We start from the raw sequence: 16,661 nt of genomic DNA, 5'->3' as shown, positions 1-16,661 counted from the left end.
CAGTGGGAGTGGGCCAGGGCCCCAATCTGTGACCTCCAGTGAGTCACTTAGCCTCCATGCTTCAGTTTCCCTATCTGTAAAACTGGATGAAAGGTAGCATGGAAGAGAAGCACAGTGTCAAAGCTGCCCAGGAGCAAGGTGTCCTGAGCAGAGAGCCCCTTCGAGTCCAGTAACAATTAATTGAAATTCAATTAAAAAATGGCAGCCAGGACCAAATAAACAGCTTGCCACATGGTTTAACTGAAGGCCCCAGGCCCCTCCTCTCCTGTCCCAGCTTCACGCACCTCTAGGGTGCCAGGCATACGGTTTTCAACAAACCCTGATGGTTCTGGTGAATCCTGCTGACTGGGCCATTTAAAGTCCAGTTGGCAGTGCAGTGAGGCTAAGGCAGGCTCCCTACCTGCCATGGCTCTGCACGGCTCCGAGAAGCAGCGGCGTGTCCCCGCTCCGGCTCCTATGCATAGGGGCAGCCGGGATTCCATGCGCTGCCCCGCCCCAAGCACCAGCTCCTCAGCCTGGAGCATCCTCCTGTACCCAAACCCCTCATCCCCAACCCTACCACAGAGCCTGCACCCCCAGCTGGAGCCCTCACCTCCCCTGCACCCCAACCCTGTGCCCCAGCCCATATCCTCCTCCCACCCTCCAAACCCCTCAGTCCCAGCCCAGAGCCCCCTCCTGCATCCCAAATCCCCACCCCAGAGCCCGCACCCTCACATCCCAATGACCATCCCCACATCCCAATCCCCTACCCCAGCCCTGATCCCCCTCCCACCCTCTGAACCCCTTGGTCTCAGCCCAGAGTACCCTCCTACACCCCAAACCCCTCATCTCCAGCCCCATACCAGAACCTGCACCTCTATCTGGAGCCCTCACCTTCCCACACTTCAACCCCTGCTCCAGCCCTGATCCCCCTCCTGCTCTCCAAACTCCTCAATCCCAGCCTAGAGAACCTTCCTGCACTCAAACCCCTCATCCCCAACCCCACCCAGAGCCTGCACCCGCAGTCAGAGCCCTCACACCACCCCGCAGACCAACCCCCTGCTCCAGCCCAGAGCCCCCTCCTGCACGCCAAACCCCCCAGCCCGGAACCCCCTCCGGCAGCTGTACTGTTGTAGCCTTTCTAGTGTAGACATACCCTGAGTGGCTTGTCTAGACAGTGCTTGGAGGTCTAACCTCACTGCCCGCTTCTCTTTCCCAGGTGACACTCCTCCTTTGGGTGGGTGTGTCAGGGCAGCAATGCCTCCAGCAGGGAGCAGAGAAGGCTGGCACGCTCCATCACACACTGTTCGTTCTAAGTTATCGGCTTGCTCCATTTCGGAGGCAGTATTTGAATGCTGAAAAAGGGTGCAAAGATGTATTCAAGAGTCAGGAGCGTGTAACTGATGCCTTCTGATTCAACTCTGCAATTCAAAGCAGCTAGTTGAGGATTTCCCTTAGCTCCAGTCCTGCAAGCTCTGCCGAGGGTTGACCTCTCTTGACTTCGCTGGAGCTCCATAAGAGTCAGTCCCCACAGGCCAGCTTGCAGACTTGGGATCTGTGGCAGCAAGAAGCACCTACAGTCCAGATGATTCCATCATGCTGTTTGGTGGGTTTGGCCTGCTTGCCCTGAAATATTCTTGTATCATAAGTCAGAAACCTGGAATATCCCCAGCTTCATTTCCAGCTGTGTTTTCCTTTGATCTCTAAACATTTCCCTCCTATACCCTGATTTTAGTAGTATTCACAGGGTTTCAGAGAGGTGGATTCAATTAACTTCACAGTTGTAACTGTCACAGTTGAAATGTAGGAGTATATTACTCTAGATTGGTATTAGCCAGTTCATAAATGTATGTGACCTTGCTGGGGCCTCTGTTTATCAGTGTTTTGAATGTGGAATGCTGTAGGGAGAGCACCAGTCCCTGACTGAGGAATTAAAACCCAGGTGCAATATCCTGCAGGATATTTGAAGAGACTAAGTGGCAGCAGCTGCTTGTTAGAAAGAATGAGCAAGGTCAGCTGTGGGAGGGCTTGTGTTTGAATGTTCTGTTTAATATAGAAGGGGAGTGTTTGTGGGACATGTGGAAAAGGAGGAAGAGGTGTCTCAAAACATGACTAGTAGATTGTTGTCAGACTAGATTTCTTGGTTAATCCCTTAGCTGCTAGAGCTAGAGCTGGAGTACTTGTGGCACCTTAGAGACTAACAAATTTATTAGAGCATAAGCTTTCGTGAGCTACAGCTCACTTCATCGGATGCATCGGATGCATTTGGTGGAAAAAGTTCCACCGGATGCATCGGATGCATTTGGTGGAAAAAGTTCCACCAAATGCATCGGATGAAGTGAGCTGTAGCTCACGAAAGCGTATGCGCTAATAAATTTGTTAGTCTCTAAGGTGCCACAAGTACTCCTTTTCTTTTTGCGAATACAGACTAACACAGCTGCTACTCTGAAACCAGAGCTAGAGCTGTATCTCAGTAGCACTGTTTATGCAATTGGCTGTGATTCCTTCCTGTACTGGGGAAATGTATTTCAGTTCCCCAGCCAAGAGGGCTGCTCAGTACTCAGTGATAACAGGGCTTTACAGACTGAGTAGAGTCTTGGAGCTTGGGTGTTTGTGGCATTGCTGCAGCACAAGGCAAGTGGAACAGTGTGCTGGTTTGGCAGTAGGATTGCCAGCCCTCCCGGTTTCACCAGGAGTCTCCTGGAATCATGCTCTATCTCCCAGAGGCTACTGCAGCCAAACTGGGAGATTTTAGGCGTTAACAGTCCAGCAGCACAGCGGAGCTAAGGTAGGCTCCCTACTTGCCTTGGCTCTGTGCCGCTCCCAGAAGCTGCTGGCACATCTCTGCAGCCCCTGAGGGGCAGGGGGTCTCTGTGTGCTGCTTCGCCCAGAGCGCTGATTCCATAGCTCCCATTGCAGGGGCATTGCCTGCAGGCAGTGGCATGTGGAGACCCCTTGGCCCCCTGCCTAGGAGCTGCTGCCAGAGGGATGTGCTGGTTACCTTGGGTGGATCCCAAAAGCAAGTGCTGCCAAGCCAGGGCCTGCACCCCTCACCCACTCCCAACCCCCAGCCCAGAGCCTGCACCCAAACTCCCTCACTCCCTTCTGCACCCAACTCCTTCCCAGAGCCTGCATCCCAACCTCCTGCCTGAGCCTGGTGAGAGTGAGTGATGGAGGGAGGGGGGTTGGAGTGAATGGGGAGGGGGTGGGACAAGGATATTTGGTTTGTGCCATTAGACTGTTGGCAACCCTACTTGGCAGTCTAGTGCCAACACAGCCTATGTTGCCAGGGCCATGGGTCGAGGGCAGGGAGGAGTCAGTGAGTTCAATCGACCTGTGCCTTACAGCTCATGGAGACAGCTGGCCAAACGGCAGGTGAAACCATAACAAATTGGAAGGTAGCATTTCACCCTCCTTTGGCCCAAGCAGATAGGATACCCACCTATGGGCAGTGGAGACTCAGGCCTTCTGTGTTGCTGTGGAACACAATCTCCCCTTCCCCATCCGTGCTGTGGGGCCTGAGCAACTTCACCCTGAATATCTGCGTGGGGGGGAAGAGGTAAGAACACTGTAGAGGGAATCAGTCTTTCAATTAGACTTGTGTGGAAATACAACTTGGGGCAGCAGGGGCAGGCCAGCGGGGGTTTCAGCACATGGCCTTGGGGCCTTTGGAGGGAGCTGGGTTTTTTCCTTGCACCCTCTGAGGCAGATTCCCGATCCTGCTAAGGCCTCTTTTCATGGTTCTGGTGGAGTAAAGGGGCTGGAAACATCCTCCAAGAGGACTCTCCCACTGCCATAGATCTGCCCTTGTCCCAGGCTCTAGCATAAGGGGCACCTTTGGGGCAGGCCAGGGGTGAGAAGGAGGCATGGGCAGAACATACAGTGTTACAGATATTGTCTGGTTCTTGGGGAAGCAGAGCTAAGTTGGAGAGTCTCAGGGCTGCTCTAACATATGCTGGAGGCTGTGCTGACCTGCAGATAGGCCCAAGTAGGAGGAATGCAAAGAAGGCATAAGGCACCCTTTATCTCCCATGGTTCATGCACTCAGGCCTCTCAGTCGTGCTTGGAGCCTGAACAAACCCAAAGATCTCACTCAGGACTCCAGAGTTCTGCATGGCGTCTTGTCGGAGTGAAACCACTGTGCTCTGTGTCCCTTGTGCACAGGGACTCAGTTTCCACAAATTCCTGTCCAGGCTCCTAAACCCGAGCTGAGGTTGTGGTGTCCTTACAAGAGCTCCCGTCCTAGTCATTCCACATACCCTGTGGTTCATACCCTGATTTCCCACAATAAGCATCCAGTAATAAGTTGCTGGCTTGCCTGCTGTGACCTCAGTCATGATGCATTTCCAGTCCCCTCAAAAGGCAGCACTCTCATTGGGTCAGGATAGAGATAAACCTGAACTGTAAAGCCTAGATACTGAATAGGCTCAGATCCAGGGTTTGGGTCTGGACACATTGCTAATTCTGGCAGGGCCAACTTAGAGCCATTTAGAGACTGCAGCAGTCTGGAGGCCTCTAAATAGATGTATGGATGGGGACTATATGGGGCAAGAATTTAAATGAGGGAGCCTAGATTAGGGCACCAGGATTTGACCTCTAAAGCTGAAGCCAGGGCACACCTTACTGCATTTAGGAAGGCTTGGGGCAAAGGCAGGGGTGGCTTGGCCAGTGGACTTGATGCTGCTTGGGTAGCAGCTAGATTTGGTAGACAACAGTTGCAAACCTTGCCGGGAAGGTAGGCAGTGGTGGTGGAGTTGGAGAAGTTGGGCAGAAGTGGAAGAATGCCCTCCTGGCTGGTTCAGTGGAATCCAGTGCACTGCCCCAGTTTCAGACTCTCTGGGGGTGGTCCCTCAAAGCTTGGACAATCTAGCCAGGTAGGACAGCTGGTCACCCTGGGCACAGGTGCAAGCTCCAGGCTGGCATGGCACACTCAGCACGTTTGACTACATGGAAAGGTACAGCATGTGAATGAAATGGTTATTTCTTGGTATATCCTTTGGATGATGATGGCTGCAAGAACCATCTGCTTCTCTGACCATCCCCTCTGCCTGTCCCTTGCTCTCCTCACTGGAGAGCAGCCCTAGTGTATTAGATAAGCAGGAGGGACAAGGCAGGTTAGAGATGGAGTTGGGGCCGGGTGGAGCTAACAATGAGGAAAGGAGGCTGGCCTCTGAAAGTTTTGAACAATCCGTTGGCTCCTGCTGTGGAATGCAGCTTTACAAACACAGGCAGACTTTATTTTACTTCCTGTTCTCTGACTTGCTCCCTGATCCTGTGTTTTGAAACGTGCATATCTGATGTTCCCAGGCTGAGCTCCGCAGCCCCTCTCTGCACAGGAGTCTTTCTTCCCATTGAAAGAGAAAGTTTACTTAAGGCTCAGAGGAAGGCTTCAGAGGAGACATGGGGGCGGGTGGTTTGGCCTGTGGGTGGGCTGACTTTCTTGTGCCTTTTTTGTATTTCTTCAGATTATAATTGTTCAATAACTTTATATCTCAGTCACATGGATTCAGCACAAAGGAGGACTTAAAACCTGGCTGGGCAGATGTCCCAGCCAAAGCTTCTCTTGCTGCCTCAGGTGCCATTCCACTTCGACTCTCTGGGAAGGATCTGTGGAGCTGATCCAGGGAGAAAGAGGCGGTTGCCCTGATTAGCCTTGTTCAGAGACTTACTTGGTAACACTTGGACAGATGGCTCCAGAATCACCAGCTTCTTAGTCTGAGCAAAGATCACAGGAGATGGAGATCCAGCCTGCAAGGGCTGAGCTGATGTCTGAGTTGCCCTGTTTGCAAAGCAGTGTCTATCTGGCTGATGCCTTTAAATGTTCCTTGCCATGGAGATGCTAAGAGAATCTGTTCTCCATTTGACGTTTCAGATGTCCACCTACAAGCGGGCGACGCTGGATGAGGAAGATCTAGTAGACTCAATCGGGGAAGGGGAAGTTTACCCTAATGGAATCCAGGTAGGCTATCCAGTCCGTGACACTCCACTTTGCAAGCAATGTGACTGTAAGGTCATTCCAAACAGAGCCCTCTCTCTCCCCCAGTGATTGTCCTGCCACCAAACCGTGAGCAAGGGGGATGTGTAGGGAACTTGTGCCTTGCTGATAGAATGGAACTCTCTCCTCTAGTGATGCAGGAGGTCAAAATGGGCCCACTGTGCCCTCCTCTGTTCCCCTCGGCCTTGTGACTCTGGAAGCCCCATTTACCCCACCCTCAGGAGTAGGTGCTTCTCTATCTAGGCTGCTTCCTGACTGTGTATGCACCTGGCCTGCTCTCCCAGGGCTGCAGCACAGCTAGGGAAAAGTGCCTGCCTGTTTACACTTGGCTGTAGGCAGAGCCTGGCCTTCTGCTATTTAGAGACCTGGTCAGGTGGTTAGAGCTTTGCACCTGAGACAGCCCAGGCTAGAGACATACGGGGACTCACTGAATCTGAGCCCAGGAAAAGTCTGAACGAGGAACACTTTCAACAGGCAAAAAGAAAAGGAGTACTTGTGGCACCTTAGAGACTAACATTTATTTGAGCATAAGCTTTCATGAGCTACAGCTCACTTCATCAGATGCATTCAGTGGAAAATACAGTGGGGAGATTTATATACATAGAGAACATGAAACAATGGGTGTTACCATACACACTGTAACAAGAGTGATCAGGTAAGGTGAGCTATTACCTGCAGGGGGGAGGGGGGAACCTTTTGTAGCGATAATCAAGGTGGGCCATTGCCAGCAGTTGACAAGAACATCTGAGGAACGGTGGGGGGATAAACATGAGGAAACAGTTTTACTTTGTGTAATGACCCATCCTCTCCCAGTCTCTATTCAAGCCTAAGTTAATTGTATCCAGTTTGCAAATTAATTCCAATTCAGCAGTCTCTCATTGGAGTCTGTTTTTGAAGTTTGCGAATACAGACTAACACGGCTGCTACTCTGAAACCTTTCAACAGGCAGTTTTTGCTTTTGGGATTTGCCCTGACAAATATTCTCTTGAATTCTCCATCCTAAGCAATCACCTCCGGCCCAGCCCCATTGTCCCAGGGCTGTTCTGTCAGCAGTTGGGAGCCTTAGACACAGTGACTTCAACACAAACACTTGGGGGCTAACTCTAGCCTGGGTGTGACTCCACCAATGTCTGTGGTGTTACAAATAGGGCTGCCCTGCCAGGCCCCCTAGGGAGAGGCTGTGAGGCAGGCAAGCCAGAGGAGTGATGATGTGAGAACTCCTAGAAACCCTTATCGGTCTGCCCCCTCTGTGCACAATACACACCCCTTAGGGCCGAAGCTTTGACCTGACAGGTGCCTGGTGCAGCCCAGCTGATGTGCAGTGAGGGGCAGAGCAGAACCTAGTTCATGGTGAGATGAACAGCAGAGTGAGTGCTTCGTGCCTGCTTGCCCTCCTGAGCTGTCCCACCTACCCTCATTTAACTCCACACCATCTGTTGGGTCCCTGGCCAATGGAAGGACTAGATTAGCCCCACAGTAAACATAGTTTCATCCTGCCTGATCACTGTCTACAGGCACCAAGGCAAGAAGGAGGTTTCTGATGCTGGAGGGCTCTCTAACCGCACAGAGAAAGGCATAATAATATCCAGTGACTAAAAGTAGAAGCCAGCAAAGTTCACACTGAAATCAGATGTACATTTTTAACAGTGAAGGTAATTAACCATCAGCATAACTTGCCAAGGGATGCGGTAAATTCTCTGTCACTTGGAGACTTTGACTCATGACTGGATGTTTGTATTATAGAGATACCCTAGCCCAACCACAGATCACAGGAATCACTGGGTGAAATTCTACAGCCTGGGCTCTGCAGGAGGTCAGACTAGATGATCATATCAGTCCCTTCTGGCCTGAAAAGTTGTGAAAACAAGGCATTAATGCTAATGACCTGATACAGGTCTAAAGGAACTTTCCTAAGAAGGAAAAAGTCCTTTGTTTGTCTGAGTTAATCCAGTATGGTCTCCCTTTTAGCTTGCACTATGATGGTGTCCTCGCTGACCTTCCTGATCCCTTGAAATAAACTGAGTCAGCAACTGCACACCAAGGTCTTAAACAGTCAAACAAACCCCTCTTATGTCTGCTCTGTGTTTCCCAGGCTGGGCCCGATGGGATCTTGCTGAACTCCACCACTTTATACACTACCCTTCTTCACTCCAAGCTCTGAATCTCCTTCAGCCAAAAGAATAGTGAACAGAAAATACAGGTCTGAGTTGAGCTGCAAGTGTGACACTTACAGAACCCTGACTGATGCCAGGAGCTAGTGGAGCATTTCTGAGTCCAGCAGAGTCCGGGTGCTGCAGGAAGTGGTGATTCAGTGTGCAGGGCTCTGCATCAGTCCTGAACTGATGCTGCAGCAGGTACAAGGGTGCTGTGATGCTGGAGGACCAATTCTGACCATGGTCCTTCTTGCAGGTATCAGCCCTGTCTATCAAAGGGACTTATGACTCCCACCACTATAGTATCAGAGCATCTCCCAGTCTTGAATGTGTTTATCCTCTGTGAGAGACTCAGACCGGAAGGATAAGAGAGAGGTAGAAGGAAGCTATTTCAGCCTCAGAATGAGCAAGTCCCTGTTCCCTGGATAGCTGAACAAAGGCTACTCCAGGCCAATCAAGACACCTGATGCCAATTAACCAGTTAAGGCCGTTAGGCTAATGCCAGCACCTGACCCCAATTAATTGGCAAAGTGGTCAGTTAAGGCTGTTAGGTAATGGAGACAACTGTAACCAATCAAGGTCTCACTCATATCGCTTAAAAGCTCTCCTTTCCAGCCTCCTTGGGGGAGTCTAGGTGAAAGGAGCTGGAGGTGAGGGTGAAGCTGGGAAAAGGGGACCACAGGGGAAGTGGCCTGGGGAATCAAAGCAGCTGCAGTGGTGAAGGGAAATCCACCAACAGCTGCTACCATTAGGGTCCCTGGGCTGGAACCCAGAATAGAGGGTGAGCCCGGGTTCTTCCCCACCCCCGCCCTATGCTCTACAGAGATCCCCTGGAGAAGGGAAGCAGGACTCGGACCAGTCAGGATGCCCAAACTGTGCCTACTGAGCTCTACGGAGCAACAAAGACTGTGGGGATATTTCCCCTTCCCAACTCCCATACTGGCCTTTGATGAAGGTAACTCAAGAGGCTGTAAAAAGAAAAGGAGGACTCGTGGCACCTTAGAGACTAACAAATTTATTTGAGCATAAGTTTTTGTGAGCTACAGCCCACTTCATCAGATGCATTCAGTGGAAAGACATTCTTGTCAACTGCTGGAAATGGCCCACCTTGATTATCACTACAAAAGGTTTTTTCCCCCCCCGCTCTCCTGCTGGTAATAGCTCACCTTACCTGATCACTCTTGTTACAGTGTGTATGCTAACATCCATTGTTTCATGTTCTCTGTGAAATAAAATAAATCTCCCCACTGTATTTTCAACTGGATGCATCCGATGAAGTGAGCTGTAGCTCACGAAAGCTTATGCTCAAATAAATTTGTTAGTCTCTAAGGTGCCACGAATCCTCCTTTTCTTTTTGCGGATACAGACTAACACGGCTGCTACTCTGAAAACTGTCAATAGGCTGTGACTCTTGCCACTACACTGTGAAAGAAAGGTCACATTGGGGCCTTAGTGAATTTCTGAGGCCACTGAATCCACCCGGAAGTACAGAACCCACCAATACAGGCTCGGAACTTTGTCACACCTCACACACCCCTGTGAGGTAGGGCAATACAGAGAGCTAAGGTGTAAGTGTGCCTCAGGGGATCACAACTGAGGATGTCAAATTCAGGACAAACTGCTGAGAAATAGGGCAGATAAACTACAAGATTGGTGGTTATTTCTTCCATAAAATATACCAAAGTAGGCAACAAAAGTAAACTTCTGTTTCATCACATGGACTAACAAGAAATCACAAAAGCAATTTCTGTATTCCAGTTCTTATATCACCACCACTGGATTTAAAGGGAGTGGTTCTTTACAACCAGTCTCATCAAATAAAAGGGTCTCCTGATCCCAAAGGGCCCAGCCACACACACGTTAATATATAACTTAGATTATACCCCAAAATCACGCTGATGTCAATCCTTTAGTATCTAAAATCTAAAGGTTTATTCATAGAAAGAAAGAAAGGTGAGAGTTAAAACTGGTTAAAGGAATCAAATACATACAATAACTGCAGGCTTTTAGCAGTGATTGGATAAACTGCTGGCTTAAGTCAAGTCTCTGGCTGCTTCCAAATCATTGGAAGGTTCTCAGTCCATTGGTTAGAATGCCCCCATTAATATAAATTCGTAGTCCAGAGGCTGGAGCAGAAAAGAGGCAAAATGGAGGGGTTTCCACAGCCTTTTATATCTCCTGCCATGTGGAGGGAACCCATTGTTTCAAACAAAGTCCTCAGCACACTAGTGAAAAATTACAGGTGACAAGATAGTGTCTGGAGTCACATGAGCAAGTCATATATCTACGCATGAAGGTCTGGACACTGTAAAGCCATTACCTATACCTCAAAAAGCATCTTTGCAGGACAGTCCATTCAGTGTAGATGGGCATCTCACATGGTCCATTGTCCGTTAAGTGTTTCTTGATGAGCTACTTAATTTTAAATAGTCACTCAAAGATGGGTCCCACTACCTTGTGGGCATTACCCCAGGAGCAAAGATTTGAAATCCAAGTATAGAGCCAATATTCATAACCAATAGTGTAATCATAACCAGCCAATAACCTTTTCATAGACATTTTACATGCCACATTTTGTACAAGATTTGTTGCAAATATATAACAGTGGGTGCAACAATGATCTGTGTGGTCATATTTTAATCAGATAATGTCACACAAGATCACACAGAAAATCTAGGGCTGAGCCGGAACTAAACTAGCACTCAAATCATTGGCTCATCCTTCCTCTCAGTGCCCTAGCCCATTCTAACTACAGCCATTTCATTCAGCCAGCCTCAGTTTTCCTCGGTAGGGTCAGCTGGACACAGGATTCTTCTTCGTTCAAAGTGGATGTGTTGGAGTGGTGCATGCTGTTAAACAGCTAGAAGGGACTGGCTTTGGGGCTGCCCTGTGTGTGTTCTAGCCTGTCAAGTATGGAGGATGTTATCAGGGAAGAGATAATTTTTTAAGAAGGCACTTAGAGAAATAGACCTATCGGTCTTTAGGAGGGCTGCACTGGGCTGGGCCTATTGCCAAGGAGTTGCATGCTGCTTAGAAAAATGTTGCATACACAAGTGTGTGCAGATTCTGGTGCACAGAGGAGGCACGTGTTCCCAGAGTGAGTGCAGCAACACTCAGAACCACCCTTTGCCTGAATTAATGGTACACAAGTAGGAATAAAATTAATAAGTTAAGGTTCTAATTTCCCTGCAGCCACATGCACAAGCTGCCCCAGGATGCCTCCAGTCATTCTTGCTATCTAGTGTGATCCCTCAGAGTTTGGATCAGAACCACTTACCACGGGTCTGGAGCCAACATTTCACAGGGACCAACTAATTCAGAGTCACTATGGCAATCAAGCCTCAAAAAGACCATGCTGGTTCTGTGTGAAGTTAAGAATTGCTGCCTCTAAGCATGTAAAATAGCATCTCTAAGTTAAGGCTGAGGCTCAGTGGAGAGAGAGTCACAACTTGTCTCCCTTCTGATGTGTGCAGATGGTAGGCAGGAATTTCTGTCAGTTCCAGAAGTTCAACATGGTATGGAAAAATTGCTCAGTCTCCACACAGTAAATCATCTTAAACTGTATTGTGCCTTTCAAGCTTGGGTGTAACAGGGTTCCTGTATCTAAGCAGCCATAACATATGTCTTTAGCAGCTAGTTGAAGGCAGATCTGCTGGAAACAGCTTTATTCAAATCTATGCCGAAGGTTTACATTAACTGCAGCATAAACATTATGTTGTGCACATACTGTTTGATTGCCTATTTGTGGTGTTTAGATGCTGCTTGTAATTATTAGAACTGGGAGCACTGGCTGTTGGGAGTCTGAAAGGACAGGTTTTTCAGAGTAGCAGCCGTGTTAGTCTGTATTCGCAAAAAGAAAAGGAGTACTTGTGGCACCTTAGAGACATAGGAAGCGGGGTGGGGGGAGTTGAAAAGGCGGAGTGAGAGCAACCAAGGGTGCAGCAGCAGCTTGGTAAAGAAGTTTCCACTTTATTTTTAAAGTCCTGTTGAAGTTTGTTAGTATCTTGCCTGGTTGCTACAACATTTTGGTGACGAGGATGGATCTTCTGCCTCTGAACCTAACTGCACCCTTTCTGCTAAGCCCAGGTGAGCCTCCAATGGTTTTTACTGCCTGGATCCATATGTTTGAGACTTATCTGCTTGCAATCAGTGCCACAGAGATTTCTGAAGAAAGAAAGCGTGTTCTGCTAATCCACTGCCTTGGACCAGAAGGGCAGCGCATATTTTACACTTTTCCCCTTGCAGATGATAAATATGAGACTGCACTCACTGCATTAAAGAACTTTTTTGTGCCAAAAGTGAATGTAGTAGCTAATCGCTACAGATTTTGCCAGTGTTAGCAGAAAACTGAGGAGACTATAATGCAGTATATTACTTCCCTGAGGAGTCTGATTGTAACTTGTGACTTTGGGAATATGGCAGATGAGATGATTAGAGACCAGCTCATTGAGAAAACAACCATGCTTCGTGTAAGAGAAAGTTTACTTCTAGAACCACAATTTATTGCTTCTTCTAATGTAACCATTACTACTCAGGTTTCAGAGTAGCAGCCGCGTTAGTCTGTATTCGCAAAAAGAAAAGGAGTACTTGTGGCACCTTAGAGACAAACAAATTTATTAGAGCATATGCTTTCATGAGCTACAGCTCACTTCATCGGATGCATTTGGTGGAAAAAAAAAACTACTCAGATTACTACTCAGATTGAGTCAGCCACAGCTGAAGCCATGGATGGATGGATGAGCATGGATACAGAAGGCACAGTCCAGGCTGTGACTCCTTTGCAGAAAAGTTCACTATTGCTGCAGACAAACGATTACAAGAGGAAAACAAATGGAAAACCACCGAATCAGCAAATTCAAAATACAGTAAAAGCATGCTTTTGCTGTGGATCCCCACAACACCTTGCAAGCTACACAGGATGTCCGGCAAAAGTAGCTCAGTGCAATCACTGCAAAAAGATTGGGCATTTTGCTAAAGTATGTCGCAGCAGCCAGTTCAATCAACAGGTGCATGCAATTACAATACCAGATGTTACTGTGCTGAGCATGGACAAAATTACTACTGCACATATTCTAGAACAAATAAAGTGCACTGTAAACATTTCCGCCATACTCTCAGGCAAATCACACTCTAGTTAGCTAATGTTGGACACTGGCTCAGCAGTATCTATTCTACCTGATTCCATCTATTTGCTTTACTTTAAAGATGTGCCTCTTACTGAACCCAAACTTCACTTGGTGTGCTATTTGAAAAACCATATTCCAGTACATGGCTGCCTGCCAACAATAGTTACTTTTGGTGATTGCTGTGTCACTACAGAGTTCTACATTGTCCACAAAGGCACTCCTATCCTTGGCAGAGATTTATTGGCTGCTTTAAATTGCAGGATAGTTAATGGACAAATTGATCTTCCTCAGCAAAGCACTCTTGCGGTACACACACCAGTTTCAGCTGGGACCCAACACTAGGTTGAGGAGAAACTCGGCCGTGCTTATGGGTTTCTGCATAAAGTTAAAATGTGGAATAATGTGATGCCTGTACGATAGATGTTACGGCGCTTACCATTTTCAGTCAGGGAAGCTGTTTCAGAGGAACTTAGAAAACTTGTTCAAAAGGACATTATTGAAGATATTGACTTCTCGGAATGGGTTTCACCGATAGTAGTGACACAGAAGAAGGGTGGAGGCATTCACCTTTGTGTGGACTTAAGGGAGCCAAATAAAGCTATTGTGATTGACAGCCATCCTCTTCCTCACATAGAAGAAGTATTTGCAGAACTCCATGGAGCAAAGATGTTTTCTACTCTTGATTTGGAGAGCACATATGTCAGGGTTCCCTCCCCACTCTGAACTCTAGGGTACAGATGTGGGTACCCGCATGAAAGACCCCCAATCTTATTTCTACCAGCTTAGGGTAAAACTTCCCCAAGGCACAAACTTTTTGCCCTTGGGGGGTATGCTGCCACCACCAAGTGATTTAGCAAAGAATCAGGGAAAGGACCACTTGGAGTTCCTATTCCCCCAAGCCTTACACCACCTTTCCTGGGGAGGCTTGAGAATAATATCCTAACCAGTTGGTTACAAAGTGATCACAGACCCAAACCCCTGAGTCTTAGGATCGTAGAGAAATCAGTCAGGCTCTTAAAAGAACCAGAACTTTATTAGAAAGAAAAAAGGTAAAAGAAGCACCTCTGTGAAATTAGAATGGAAGATAATCTCACAGGCAGTAAGATTCAAAATGTAGAGAATCCCTCTAGGCAAAACCTTAAGTTACAAAAAGACACACAAACAGGAATACACATTCCTTCCAGTATAGCGAATTTCACAAGTCAAAAACAAAATCAAAATCAAACACATTTTCTAGCTAGATTACTTACTAACACTATAGGAGTTGAATTGCTTGCTTTTTTGATCTCTCCCCGGGCAGAGGCATCACACAGATAGACAGACTGCATGGGGAAAAGTGGCGATTGACATTGTAGGATCCTTTGATACTGCTCCAATTGACTGCTGTTATGCCATCACTTTAATAGATTATTTCAGTAAATGGCCTGAGGTAGCGTTTACATCGCAAATCTCTTCTGCTACAGTAATTATGTTCCTCTCTTCAGTTTTTAGCAGGGAAGGTAACCCCAAAGAACTGGTTTCAGATAATGGTAGTCAAATATTTCCCTGGAGTTTGAAACTTTTCTAGCAGAGAGGAACATTTTACACAGAAGGTCATCCCTATATTACCCTCAAGCCAATGGGGAAATCGAACGGTTTAACAGAAGTTTGAAAGAGAGTTTGCAAATGGCTAAACTGAAAGGCAATTGTGGAAAAACTTCACTACTGATTTCTTGCAAGCATGCTGGGCTACGCGACATGCCACAACGCAAAGATCACCCGTAGAGTTACTGCATGGGAAACAGATGAATATTAAACTGAACATTGCTGGATTGTTAAAGGCACAACCTGATGCCTCAACCGAGGATGATGTGAGAAAAACAGTTGAAGAGAACCAAGCACAGTATATTGTCTACAGCCAAGCTCTACAATACAATCACATTTGCTCCAATCCCTCAGACAGAGACAAACACCTACAAGATCTCTATCATGCATTCCTACAACTACAATACCCACCTGCTGAAGTGAAGAAACAGATTGACAGAGCCAGAAGAGTACCCAGAAGTCACCTAATACAGGACAGGCCCAACAAAGAAAACAACAGAACGCCACTAGCCATCACCTTCAGCCCCCAACTAAAACCTCTCCAACGCATCATCAAGGATCTACAACTTATCCTGAAGGACGAGCCATCGCTCTCTCAGATCTTGGGAGACAGACCAGTCCTTGCTTACAGACAGCCCCCCAATCTGAAGCAAATACTCACCAGCAACCACACACCACACAACAGAACCACTAACCCAGGAACCTATCCTTGCAACAAAGCCCGTTGCCAACTCTGTCCACATATCTATTCAGGGGATACCATCATAGGGCCTAATCACATCAGCCACACTATCAGAGGCTCGTTCACCTGCGCATCTACCAATGTGATATATGCCATCATGTGCCAGCAATGCCCCTCTGCCATGTACATTGGCCAAACTGGACAGTCTCTACGTAAAAGAATGAATGGACACAAATCAGACGTCAAGAATTATAACATTCAAAAACCAGTTGGAGAACACTTCAATCTCTCTGGTCACTCGATCACAGACCTAAGAGTGGCTATACTTCAACAAAAAAGCTTCAAAAACAGACTCCAACGAGAGACTGCTGAATTGGAATTAATTTGCAAACTGGATACAATTAACTTAGGCTTGAATAGAGACTGGGAATGGATGAGTCATTACACAAAGTAAAACTATTTCCCCATGGTATTTCTCCCTCCCACCCCACCCCCCACTGTTCCTCTGATATTCTTGTTAACTGCTGGAATTAGCCTACCTGCTTGTCACCATGGAAGGTTTTCCTCCTTTCCCCCCCCTGCTGCTGGTGATGGCTTATCTTAAGTGATCACTCTCCTTACAGTGTGTATGATAAACCCATTGTTTCATGTTCTCTGTGTGTGTGTATATAAATCTCTCCTCTGTTTTTTCCACCAAATGCATCCGATGAAGTGAGCTGTAGCTCACGAAAGCTTATGCTCTAATAAATTTGTTAGTCTCTAAGGTGCCACAAGTACTCCTTTTCTTATTCCAAGGAATATAATAGTAAATCTTCCTCTGATTCAGAACACATGTGGCCAGGTTACAATGCCTGGGGACAACTATTTGCTACTTTTAAACATGGCCTGTCCTATCAAAGGAGATAGTGGGAGAGAACTGAAATACTAATGCGAGGAAAGTGCTAGTAGCACAAGGAAAAGGAATTCCTTAGCCTCTGTGCGTGCATTTATGTTGCAATTAAACACCTGTGGCTGCCTGGCTGACTTGTGCATGCAGAGCTCAAGCTGCAGGACCATAATATTGCTGTGCAGACATTTGGGCTCGGGTTAGAGCCTGGACTCCAGGATCCCACGAGAAGAGAGGGTCGGCTGATCCAGGCCAG

The 16,661-nt window shown here is 47.5% G+C and overlaps 1 protein-coding gene across 5 annotated transcripts in view; it reads left to right on the top strand.

The window, feature by feature from the left end:
* Positions 1-16,661, top strand: part of ECE1 (endothelin converting enzyme 1) — a 117,268-nt gene that overhangs the window by 42,218 nt on the left and 58,389 nt on the right. For all 5 annotated transcript variants that reach the window (XR_006276294.1, XM_038376594.2, XM_043499798.1 and 2 more), the window contains exon 2: positions 5,852-5,938. Coding sequence is in view for 4 of the 5 variants with exons in the window: in XM_038376594.2 (XP_038232522.1) it covers positions 5,852-5,938 (87 nt within the window). In the remaining variant the exon portion in view is untranslated. The remainder of the gene's footprint in view (positions 1-5,851; positions 5,939-16,661) is intronic.

This window comes from Dermochelys coriacea, chromosome 18 (assembly GCF_009764565.3).
Source record: "Dermochelys coriacea isolate rDerCor1 chromosome 18, rDerCor1.pri.v4, whole genome shotgun sequence".
NCBI classification, from domain to species: domain Eukaryota; kingdom Metazoa; phylum Chordata; order Testudines; family Dermochelyidae; genus Dermochelys; species Dermochelys coriacea.
The sequence above is the reverse complement of the archived record's forward strand: the minus strand, read 5'-3'. Positions and strand labels throughout refer to the sequence as shown.